We start from the raw sequence: 12,121 nt of genomic DNA, 5'->3' as shown, positions 1-12,121 counted from the left end.
AGACCAGTGGCGTGGAGATGCATTTTCTGATCGCTGAATGTACATTCACATAGTCTCTTTTGACAGCATTGCTCCGAATGATGACTCACAGCCTATCTAACCATCCCCTGTGGTGTGTTTTGCTAGGTGTTGATAATTTAGTAGAGTCTGCAGTTTAGGACACATCATCTTTGTGCTTTTGTGTAACATTTCCACAGAATGGAGCGTAACATTGTACTTGAGAATCTCCCTGTCCTGTGGGAGAGAGCAAACACATACGCATGGAAAGAAGTCAAGCACATACAAAGGGACGCAGGGGATGAAATTAGTGCACTGGCCAAGAGTCAAAAAGCCTGAGATCATTTCTAGCTAGGACTGCAGCAGAAGGCCCCAGGACAGTAAGCTGTGAGCAACAGAAACTCTACTAGCAGACTGAGTGCAAAAGGAAAGCATTGGCTCATGAAATTCGAACGTCCACTTGGTTTCAAACTGAGCTAAGACAAGTGTTCACAGGATGTTGTTAGGTGTGCATGCATGCGTGTGTGTGTGTATGTACATATGTACCTGTTGCATATTTTTGATTCAGCTTCTTAATGTATCATTATCAGGCTCTCTTCTATATGACTGCTACCTCTGGAAGCTACAGGCTTGAGGGATATTTATACTCTCTATTAATCTCTTCCTGGCCCCTTAAACAAGCCCCCCGCCCACTTATCACTTTGTGACAAGAAATGACATGTTCTGGTAGCTGGCCTCAGTCTTATGCTTGTGCCCTGTGGTAGTAGTAATCAATGGGAAAATTTGCTAGAAGACAGCAATGAATCTACTCACGAAGATGCTGGAAATTGAGCAGGCACTGGCAAACACTTTAAGCTACAAATACTGGAAAATTCTAAAGCAAACTGCACCAACAATACTGCTGGTATGCTATGAAGTTCAGAGGCCCGATGGGCTCTAACGCCACATGACCCGTGACTCCATGGTGGCATTGAGGACTCTGCTGCTTCCCAGCTCTAAGAATCCATATGACCTGTGCACAGCTAGCAGCAGAGGGTGAGAAAGGACTCTCTTTGGAAAGTTGGTAACTCTTTCCTTTCATCTGATTGGATGAGCGTAAGTCACATGCCTACCTCTAAACCAATAGCCACCTCTACTAGGAATACTACACGATGACTGGCCAATCAGTATTCCTGGAGAAAGGGTGGGGCACTTTCTATCTGAGACACTACGAATATGTGATGGTGCTAGGGTCCCCTGAAGAAGCAAGAGCTGTGTGTTGGGTGGTCAACAATGGAATCCAAACAAATGTTCATTGCTTCGAGGTGGTGACTTGAATAAAAAAAAGGACCACCTCTGGCTAGAAGGTGAGATTCTAGGGATGTTCTAGTGATAGCTGACCACAATGTGGAAGCAAGTTTGCACAGAGACTAGGTAGTAAGTAAGCTCACTGGGATGTGGTCAGCTAATCCTGCTTTCGGGCCAGCCTTGGGGTGACTCTTGAAGATGTAATTACAAGAGGAAGTTCATATTCTCAAGAACTTCTGGTGGTAGAAACTGGCAGCGGACTAATAGAGTGAACCTATAACTTACCAAAATAAAAAAAGTCAAGATAAAAGGGTATAGAGAAAAAGGTGGGCAGGGAGTCAGGTGGACATCCAAAAGCATATCTGAGAGAAAGGATGTTCTGAGTAGAAGCAGCAGCAAGTGCAAAGGCCCTGAAGCTGGTGCCCACCATCTTCTTGGAGCTTTAGAAGGGGGATAAGAGGCAGTGAGTGGGTAGAGAGGTCAAAGATGAAGCTAAAGCCAGGCCAGAAGTCTTTTAGCAATTGCAGAGACTTACTCTGAATAAGATGTTAAATGTATGCTAACAGGAGATGTTAATTGGAGAAGACAATGATCCGGCCCTTTCCCCTTGCCTCTGCCTGACTCCTGAGTCTTTCTTCTCTCCTTTCTTCCAGGCCATGTACATGTTCTATGCGCTCGCCATCGTGTGTGATGACTTCTTCGTCCCATCCTTGGAAAAGATCTGTGAGGTATGAGGGGGTACATTCCCGGGGGGAGGCCTAGGATGAGGACTCTGTCCTGCCATGTTCTAGCCTCTTCTCCGCAGTCCTGAGGCCCCAGGGAGTCTCAAATGTAAGCACCCGTAGGCCTGGGAGAGAAAGACAAGTGTTAGCTCAGTCTGCATGGCATTTGATAACCTGGGGGATGGTCCGACTTTAACCCACATTGCATCTGCCTCACTGCTAGTGCCCTTTGGGTGTCCGTGGGGATACTTCCAGAATGTCCTGCAGCAACATAATTTGTGGATGCTCCAGAGAGTAAAATGTGTGTCGTAAGGGGTAGTGTTTGCAAACAATCCACGCACATCCTCCTGCGTACTTTACTACGGTGATGTAAATCCCGTGGAGACAGATGTGGCACTGGGTCGTTTAGGGGAAAAGGACAAGATCAAAGCTGTGTTCCTTGCAGATGCAAATATTTTTTCAAATAATTCTGGTCCCCTGGGTGTTAAACCCACAGTTGACACCCCAGGCATGAGGGGGGTCATACTTTGTGTTTTGCTCCTCCACGTTTTTGTTTTCAATTCTGCTGCTTCTTGCACCGTATCCTTTCCACCGCCTTTCTTACCTTCGTTTCTTCCCTCTGGGATCCTGTTAGGGTAGGGAGCTACCACCACTACATGCTTAACTCTCTATTTCAACTCTGGGTGGAGGCCTGGCAGGCAGTGGAAATCATTACATATTATTCACATTAGCATGCTAGGCTGAAGAGCAAATTAAAAAAAAATTCAGTCATCAACAAGATGGCTCAGTTGGTAAAAGTATTTGCCACCAAGCCTAACTACCTGAGTTCAACCCTCAGGCCTCATGTGGTGGAAGCAGAAAATCATGTCCAGCAAATTATCCTCTGGCCTCCACATGTGTGCCCTGGCATCTTCACCTGCACATAGGCATGCACACATGTGTGAGCACACACCAGTACATGCACATGCAATGTACACACACAAACACATGCAATAAATAAACCTAAAAAGTCTTCTTCAATGTTCACACTACCTAGAAAGCTCTCATTTTTTGCCGGTTTCATCCTGCTATCTGTCCTGAAATGTCTCTTTCTTACATGCAAGCTTTGCGATTTTTTTTATGTACCATGTTTAATTAATTATCTGAGTTTTCAGAAGGCAGTCTCCCAGACACGTGTCCCACCTGCAAATCCAGTAGCCATCAAGCTCTGTGGCCCCTTCTTGCTCCACCCACAGCACCTGATTCAGTAGACCCCAAAGACCAGTGGAGAAGGCATTCAGAATCTATATTTCTAATCAGGTCTTGGGTAATGCTGGGGATGCTAGTCTGCAAGTCTCACTCGGAAGATTACTAACCTAAGCAGTTTCTTCCAAACTCTGGACATTTCTTCTCTTTTGTGTTTAGAAATGAACAATCATTGCACAGTATCTCTGGATAGGTCATAGGCGTGTGTTCCTCTCCGCAGTGACAGTAGATTACGGAAAGTAGGGTGGTGTCTGGAATGCACCGTTCTCTAGTGCGGATGCGATTGTACAGTGATGCAGCCCAGGAACAGGCTCGCCTATGTCAAAGCCAAGGAGGCATTTAGCCCTGTAGTGGAGGTGTTCAGCTCTGTAGTGGGGGCGTTCAGCCCTGTAGTGGGGGCATTTAGCCCTGTAGCGGGGGCGTTCAGCCCTGTAGTGGGGGCATTTGTAATCCCTCAGTATCTATAGATTGGCTCCAAATCCTTGACTGTTCAACTCTCTTCTGAAAGTCGTGGAGGATTGTCATGTTTTGACTAACTCTAGACTGTGCCTAGTACAATGTCGGAGTTACGTAAATATCTGTGGCTTATGCTTTTCAGAGAGAACTGATAAAGAAAACGCTGGTGCGTGTCTAGTAAGAATACACATTTGTATTGTTTTTGTTTGATGAGTACTTTCCATCCACGATAAGGAAGAGAATGTTTAATGGGATGAAGATGCTATTTTTACTGGGTCCCCAGGGTGCAAGAAACTGGCTGTGTTGCTAAGTCAGTGTGACTGTGGCCATCCCCTAACCATGTCTTAAACTCTGCCAGGTGACCACAGTCAGCTTCTCTCTAGGAATCAAGAAACGGAGGCTCAGAGACGTAGAGTATCCTGCCCCAAGTTACACAGCTGTTTAAGTGTGGAGTCATGATCTGAGCCCAGGTCAGTCTGAGTTTACTGCAAGGTCACCGTCACACCTGTTGCAATTCCACAACAATGTCTATCAGGTATCCTCAGAACTGGCTCTACCCCTAGGATCCACAGCTGTCTAGGAAGGAGCAAAGCAGATAAGGGGCCTCCCTTCCCAGAATGCTCCCTGTTCCCAACCAAATCCAGCTTTAGAGGCAAAATAAGTTACAAGAAAGCATATTAGGCCTCATGCCTGCCTCTGTGAGTACAGCTCCGTGGACTTAAAGCCATGCTGATTGCCGAGAAAATGGTGTGTCTGTAGGATGAGGATAAAGTTTGTATCTCCTTGGAGATCCCAGGTTTATGTCTCCAAGAGCCTCATACTCTTTCTTTCACAGGATGGGGGCAGTGATGCAGGACCACCCATGGTGGCCTGGCAGGGCTTCCTAGCCTGGGACTCTCCATACAATCTTTATTCCCCCAAATCTCTTCATAGACAGGTGACACTGTGTGCTCGGTGCTTGCCCTCAGACTAACTCTGGCTCTAAACGGAGATGCTCAGAGGGGATGTTGTTTGGACCTTGGTGAAAAATGATTCTAGAAAGAAATCCACATTAGTCAATAAATCATAGCTGAGAGCCGGGCGGTGGTGGCGCACGCCTTTAATCCCAGCACTTGGGAGGCAGAGGCAGGCGGATCTCTGTGAGTTTGAGGCCAGCCTGGTCTACAAGAGCTAGTTCCAGGACAGGAACCAAAAGCTACAGAGAAACCCTGTCTCGAAAAATCCAAAAAAAAAAAAAAATCATAGCTGAGGCAGAGGGAGGGGTTCCAGCTCGAGTCAGGAAAAATGTTGAGCAGGGAAGAGAAGGGAATGCCAATATGACAACCCAGCATGCCAGTAACAGGTCAGATAAGTCACCAAATCTTAGCCACGAGGTTACATCATAGAACATACAAAGTTGTTAGAATGTGGAGAAGTCCTTTGTGTGCCAAAGATAGACACTCTGATTCTGCTACACCAAAACAAACAGGGGAGAGGGATGTTTCAGAGATTCAGCAAGCAGAGGAACGTGGCATTCCTGGAGACCCTAGGTTGGTTAGAGCTAATGCACAAACAAGGACTGAATGTCAAGAGTAGGAAGGCTTTAGGGCCACGTGGAAGTTACAAAAGCTGCAGTAGGGCCTCCTGGGCTGTGGAAGATGGGACAGGCCCTGCTTCAAGTACCATAAACATGAACTAGGCTCTGTGCCAGCCAAGCTATGTGCCCTAGCGATCTAGAGCTTGCAGACCACTGATAAAATGGAACATTCCACCTTCTGTTTTCAGATTCCACATCTGAGCATTCAGCCTTGGATCGAACATTTCTTTTAAGTTGCATCAGTAGAGAACAGGTGCAAACTTTCCTCTGTATCATTATGCCCTGGATAATACAGTAGTTTATGTGGCCTTGACCTTGTATTAGGGATTGTGAGCAATGTAGGGGTGATTTGCAGTATATGGGCGAATGTATGTAAGTTATATGCAAGCACTACACTGTTATATATGAAACTTGAATAGTGCTTGGATTTGAGTATCTGGGTCCTGCAGGGAAGGAGGCATTCCTGGAACTAATCCCTATTGATCTCAAAGGCTGATTGTATTCACAGAGGGTTGCATGAATCTGGTGGAGACTTGGTGCAGAGAGAAAGGAGCAAGTGATGGATGCCGTCATGGTACCAGGGCAGGGCTATGTGAAGGGAAGGACCAAAGGTCTGGAGGAGAGGTCTTGGTGACAGAGCATTTCAGGAAAAGACAGAGACTGCCTGAGCCACTGAACCTAAATGGGAACCACAGGACCTGTTGTTCACAGGGAGCCCAGGGTGTCCAGCTGTGGCCAGGGAATGCAGGAATTATTCTCTGCTCAGAATGAAGCTAAGGAAGACTCTTTCTGCCCCCTCCCTCTTATATAGCAACTAGCAATGCAGAGCCAAGAGGGCTTTGTGACTAGTGATTCTCAGAGTCCAGCAAGGCATTGCCAGATCAGAGTGAATTAGGCGTGAAGGAGGGAGAAAAAGAAAGAGATCTAGAAGCAAGAAAGAAACCAGACATAAGGCCAAGCTTCATAAGAAACCATGAAAACCAGCCAGAAGAGCTCGGGAGGGAAGTGCGGCAACTCAGGTCTTTCTAGGGAGCAGAGCTTCCTAGATTCCTAGTTCCGGTGTCAAGTTGGCTTCTGGCCATCCCCACCCACTAAGACTCAAGTGCCCAGGGCTTCCCCACCAGCCAAAGCTTTTAGTGGTGAAGTACCATCTCAGAGTCTCTTCAGTACCCATGTGAGCTTTAACTGTGAGTACAGAGCCAAGGAACCCAGGGTCCCAAAGAGACTCCTTTCAGAGACTCCTCCGAGTCCATACTGCCTCTCTGTGGCCAAGCAGAGAAGTGCAGTCACCTGTACCACCAAGAACAAGAGGGGGCTGGCATTGGAAACTGGAATTCTCTACCCTGACGCCAGAAGGGAACCAGGTGCTTATCAACAACCAGCAGCTTACTTTCTGACATATGGTGGGATTCCAGAAAGCTAAACACACCAGCAAGCCACTAAAGTGCATTCGTCTTGGGTTCCTGAGAACCAGCTTCTGCCTTAACACACAGGGTGACTTGAGGAATGAGGAGTGTCCCCAAAGATCTGGGGCTGCACCATTTTCGATTCAATCTCAAGGCATCTCTTCTGCCTTGAGAGGTCAAGGGTTGGGACTGAGCTTCAGGAGAGTGATTCCTGAGGCACAGTTACAGGCTTGAAAGCGGGCCACTGTGAGCTTGAGGTAGCCGAAGCTCTGCAGTGGCCATAGTCTTTGCATGCTGCTCTAGATTATATACATCTCTTCTAGCATCCGAGTGTCTTCCAACAGCTAGGGAGCAGAGCAGAGCTGCCATCAGAAAGGATAATGCCCACCCACCACTACCCTTGCTGCTCCCAGCCCCCATTCCACTCTCCTGACCATTGGCACAACAGCCCCTGGGTGCATTTGGGTTGTGGACCCCAAATCTTCTGTAGAGCCTTTTGGCTAATGAAGTCTTGTAACCTGCTGATTCTGCAGGTGAGGGTGGTGAGCAGATTGCAGAAACAGCCAATCGTTGAATGGAGGACCGTGCAAGGGACTGAACCCCGCCACTGGGTCCCTCTGAAGTCCCAGAACTTAGGACCTGGGGAATCACAGTCACATGTATGCCCAGGTAAAATCCCAACTCACCTGTCTTGTTTTTGTTCCTGCACACAGCGCCTCCACCTCAGTGAAGATGTGGCAGGAGCCACATTCATGGCGGCAGGCAGCTCAGCCCCAGAGCTGTTCACGTCGGTCATAGGTAGGTAACACTAGGCGGATATCTCAGCCCTTCTTTCCGTGAGAGAAAAGGACTGTGGGGAAGAAGGCCCTCGGATTTGGGTTGTCTGCCATTAACAAAAAATGAAGTTCACAGACACCTCCCCCCAAGCAGAGCTTCCCACTTTGCTGTGTTCATTTAGTACTTCTCCTGCGTGTGAACTTGTCCTTGGCCCAGAGCCAGTGCTAAGGGGAAGCTAAGGGACAGTCTCCCCTCTGGGTTCCAAGACTCCTCCCAATGGCTAGCTACTTCCTGTGGATCCTGAGCATAGTCTGGAAGTAGGAAATGTCCTCAGGTTCTCCTTGAACTGCAGCTGGACCACTGCAACCAGACAGGTTTTGATCTGTGTTTCAGGCGTGTTCATCACCAAGGGTGACGTGGGAGTCGGCACCATCGTGGGCTCTGCTGTGTTCAACATCCTGTGTATCATTGGTGTCTGCGGGCTCTTTGCCGGGCAGGTAAGACTGATGGCTTCTTTGTGGTGGTGGTACATGACACATGAAGAAGATGGAGATCTGGAGCTGAGGCAGGAGGCTGTTGTGCTGGAATTCACCCACATGGGATCCTTGGGCAGTGCAATTGAAGCTTTCCATCAGATACCTGAAGCCACTGGTATTTGGTTTCCAGACTGATGGAAAATAGACTTTCCAGCTCCACATAGGAAATTAATCGGCCTGACAGTGTTAACTGTGAACATGACAATGTGACGCCCACCCCCAATTTGAGAGCTACTGGTCTGCACTAGAACGAGCTAAACTCATTTCTGATGTGATGGTTGCCTCCGAGGAAATGAGATAAATGAGAAAGAGGGAGAAGAAATGAGACAATTTGTTTCTGCTTGAAGAAGTCGTAGTTATGCAGTTCAGGGTGCCGCCTTTCTTCCTGCTGCTGAGACTTCTGTAGTCTAGAGGGGCCTCGGAGTCCTGAGTTAAGTTAAGGAGACTGTTCTAATGCCAGGGGTACCCTGGGGCCACTGTCCATTATGAACAGTCTCAGGAATTTGTTCAGAAGTCACCAGTGTGACGCTATTGGGCAGCCAGGGTCAGAGCTAAAGGTTCACGGGGCCTGCAGCTTCCTTGCAACTCTCATATCCTGGCTTCCTCAGAGAAATGGCCATCAGAAATGGGATCCTCTGTTCTCTGCCTAAACAGCCAAGATTCAGTATCTCCTAGAAAAACTCATTTCTGATATTCCAGAGGAACCTGGTAATCCACTTCACCTGATCGGGAACCCCAGTGTGGTCTGTGCCATGCCCTGCTGGAAGTGGCTGGATGGTATAAAGGGCTAAGACAGATACTAGGGTCTTTCACCCTCCTGTGTGTCAGGCCTCTGGGTCTCTCAGAAGCTTCTGAGGATGCCATGATGTCTGCCCCTCAGATCTACACTCAACAGTTCCCACAGAATTCACGTCTATGCTCCATGGCCCATTTTTACTGCCACCATTTCTATGCCAATCCATTTGTCCAGCCAGCCCACTTGTATTTGTTCCTTCCAAGTGACAGGCAGAAGGAACACCTTGATCTTGTCAGGAGTCAGCTCCAGGGCTCCTCGGTGCCCTGGGCTCCTCCTCTCCAGAGGCTCCTGGGCAGGTGCTTTGTTCGTGAAGATTGAGGTCTGTCCCACTCACTAGATTGAATATTTTCTGCTTTCTCCATGACCCATTGTGTTTAATGTAATGAGTTCACGCTGTAGCGTTCTTGAATTTGCCTCTGAAAGAACGTGCTGCGTGCCTGCCTTCACTGCTGTTCCTCTCCCCTGCCTGACTGACCGACTCGCCACTGCCTTCCAGAGATGAGTAGTCACACCAGCGGAAGCTGTTGCTGTTCGCGCTTTCTTAATTAGCATCGTCACCGTTGGCTTTATGATTATTAGCCCGGCCGTTATTGTGTTGTCATGAGTTCATTAGTCATGTGTACCTGCCGTTTGATTCGGAAGCAAGCCCGAAGGGGAGGTAATGGAAGGAAATGAAACAAATGACTGAGTGGTGTCGACTCATTGCCACACAGCTAATTACTTACGAAATGACTTCAGTGTGTTTGTGGCATGTAATTCATCAGCAGCGCCACCCGTCACAAGCTTGGCGAGAACACCTGCTCATGGCTGAGGCACAGGTTGTTGGCATCCGTCTTTCTACCTCCTCTGGGTCTTGGCTGGCTGGTCTCACGGGCCCCTGTGGCTGGAAGGAAGTAACAACCAGAGTTGTTCCTGGAAGCAGTCACCAGGGTGATCCTAGATGCACCCTTCCTTTTATTTAAAAAAAAAAAAAAAAAAAAAAAAAAAAAAAGTTTGTTTAGCCTGTGCTGACTTGGAGATTTCCAAAGCCATCCACACTTGCCTATTTTGTGGATTCCCTCACATCTTTGCAGAAGACATGGAATTGTATTTGGGGAGGAGCATGGACCAGATAATCAGATTGACCTAGGATGTCGTGCTTGCTCTGCTGTTTGCTAGCTGAGTGATTTTGGAGAAGTCATTTTAGCTACTGGAGTCTAATCCTTCTCATCTATAGAGTGGGTGTAAGCATGCCTACTTCTGAGCGTTGCCATGGCGATGAAATCTATCGTGTTTGACATTAATAATAGTACTTGGTCTGCAAGGACAGTCAAAGCAAGTTAAGAAACTTTTATCAACTCTTGGTAGACTCATCCCGAGGTCCCCACTGCCAGATTCCATCCTAGGTCACTGGGAAGGTTTGGCCACTCAGCTGATGGACTGATTAACAAGGGTGTCTGTGGCTCCTGTCAGAGACTCGGTGGGGAGCAGCGAGGTCAGGAAGAGGGTCTTGTAAATGAGAACGAAACGGTATATTAACATTACAAGGTCAGAGGACTAGTGCTTGGTCTCAGGCGGTCTCATGAGTGGTAGAAAAGAGCAGTCGTCTAGAAGTGAGTGTTGCCTAGCCCTGGGATGTCACAACAAAGGACAGGAATTGGGAAATGAGCGATTAGTAAATCTAATCATGGGTATCACTTGGCATTATTATTTATATCGTTCCGCACTTTCTCCTGGCTGGGAGAATTACAGCGAGCACCCATGGGCCTCTCTAATGCATTTCAGTTTAAAGGGCAGCGCATGCGGAAGTCTGTCACCCATCTAAAGCTAAAAGTAATTAAACTGTAAGGTTTGAGCTCCTGCCTCAATTAGGGTCTTGATGAATTCCGTGTAATTGAATGGCTGCTGTATTAGCAGTTTACAAACATACCTGATACCTTGTGTTTGCCTGAGGTGCTTTGCGGAGTTTTTATGGGACAGGAGGAAATTGCCTCTCAGAAAGTAGGCTTGGAAAGAGGTTCTGGGTGTCCCACAAGACATTTACAGAGCTGTGGTCCTCCCAGTTTGTCCTTAAGAACAAAGAACAACAATGAGGTGAAACCATCCAGGTCTTGACGCAACCTTCTGATATATTTTGCATATTGCATTAAAAAGATTTCGTGCCAATTTTGTAAAACAATGTGCTTATGAATTTAAATCCCACCATTTGGAGCATGTTAAGCTTCGAGTACATGACCACAGAGAGTAAATAGTTTAACTGCAGCCCAGATTAGGACTTTCATATTCTGGTTATTGCAGGTTGGCAGATGGCTCCCGTTTGTTATAAAAGCTCCCACATTGGCTCCTGGCATCCTTATGATGTCCCTGATGTTCTTTGGCGAGGTCCATCTAATCTTGGCTACGTTTGCCTTTCTTCAAATAGCATCCTGCCTGAGCTGGCTCGTTTACACAAAACAGAGCTGCACCAAGAGGTTACACATCCCAGCTGAAGCTTGCCCTCATTTGAATATCCCCAGAAGAAGACTTCAGGCAAGGAGTCAAGTGCAAGTAGTTAATTTGAAAGGTTGCCCCAAGGAATACTAGCAAGAAAGACATTAAGGACATGAGACAGAGAAGAGAAAGCCATAGACAAAAGCATTGATGAGCAAGTTAGCACTACCAGCCCCTGGGATTTGTTCTTCGGTGGGGGCTGGTTTACAGGTGTGCGGTGATCTCACATAAGAGGCAAGAGCGCTGGGGTACTTACCCACCAACTTCCACATTCCATTCCATAGGACTCTGGGTAAGAACCATGAATCCCTCAGCATGGAATGCTGTTGGGTGGCCAGTCAGGGTGAACCTTGGGACTCAGAGAAAACCCCAGGCAGAGGGATGCTAAGTTTGCCTACTGGAAGGAACTGAAAAGGTGGAGAGATGCAAATAGGTCCATAGACCAAGACCAAGGCTTCAGTGTCAACCAGCTGGATAGACACCATCTTCAACTGCGCTGATGGATGCAATTGTGAGGACCAGGTGACAATTTAGAAAGCATAGATATGGATCCGTCGTGGTACAGTGCTTGCCTAGTGTGTGTGAGGCTTTGATTCCTAGCACTACAGATACATACATACAGACATTCAAACATGCATACATTTATATATATATGTATGTATGTATTTTTAAAGGTTTTAAAATATTATTTATGATTTTTTATTTCCCAGAAGTGACTGATTCCACTTTCAAGTATATCAATTTCGAATGGATTTACTGAAACTATGATTCTCATAATATAATTGGTAGGTTTACATAAAGCCAGAAAAATCTGAGGATTTACCAAGGTATAATACTCATACATTCTTTTTAAT

At 47.1% G+C, this 12,121-nt stretch overlaps 1 protein-coding gene across 1 annotated transcript in view; it reads left to right on the top strand.

Moving 5' to 3' along the window:
• The window catches only part of Slc24a3 (solute carrier family 24 member 3), a 458,281-nt gene that overhangs the window by 331,480 nt on the left and 114,680 nt on the right, over positions 1-12,121 (top strand). Inside the window, exons 4-6 of the mRNA XM_057781502.1 lie at positions 1,938-2,012; positions 7,403-7,487; positions 7,860-7,963. Coding sequence (XP_057637485.1) covers positions 1,938-2,012; positions 7,403-7,487; positions 7,860-7,963 — 264 coding nt within the window. The remainder of the gene's footprint in view (positions 1-1,937; positions 2,013-7,402; positions 7,488-7,859; positions 7,964-12,121) is intronic.

This window comes from Chionomys nivalis, chromosome 9 (genome assembly GCF_950005125.1).
Source record: "Chionomys nivalis chromosome 9, mChiNiv1.1, whole genome shotgun sequence".
Classification (NCBI taxonomy): Eukaryota; Metazoa; Chordata; class Mammalia; order Rodentia; family Cricetidae; genus Chionomys; species Chionomys nivalis.
The sequence above is the reverse complement of the archived record's forward strand: the minus strand, read 5'-3'. Positions and strand labels throughout refer to the sequence as shown.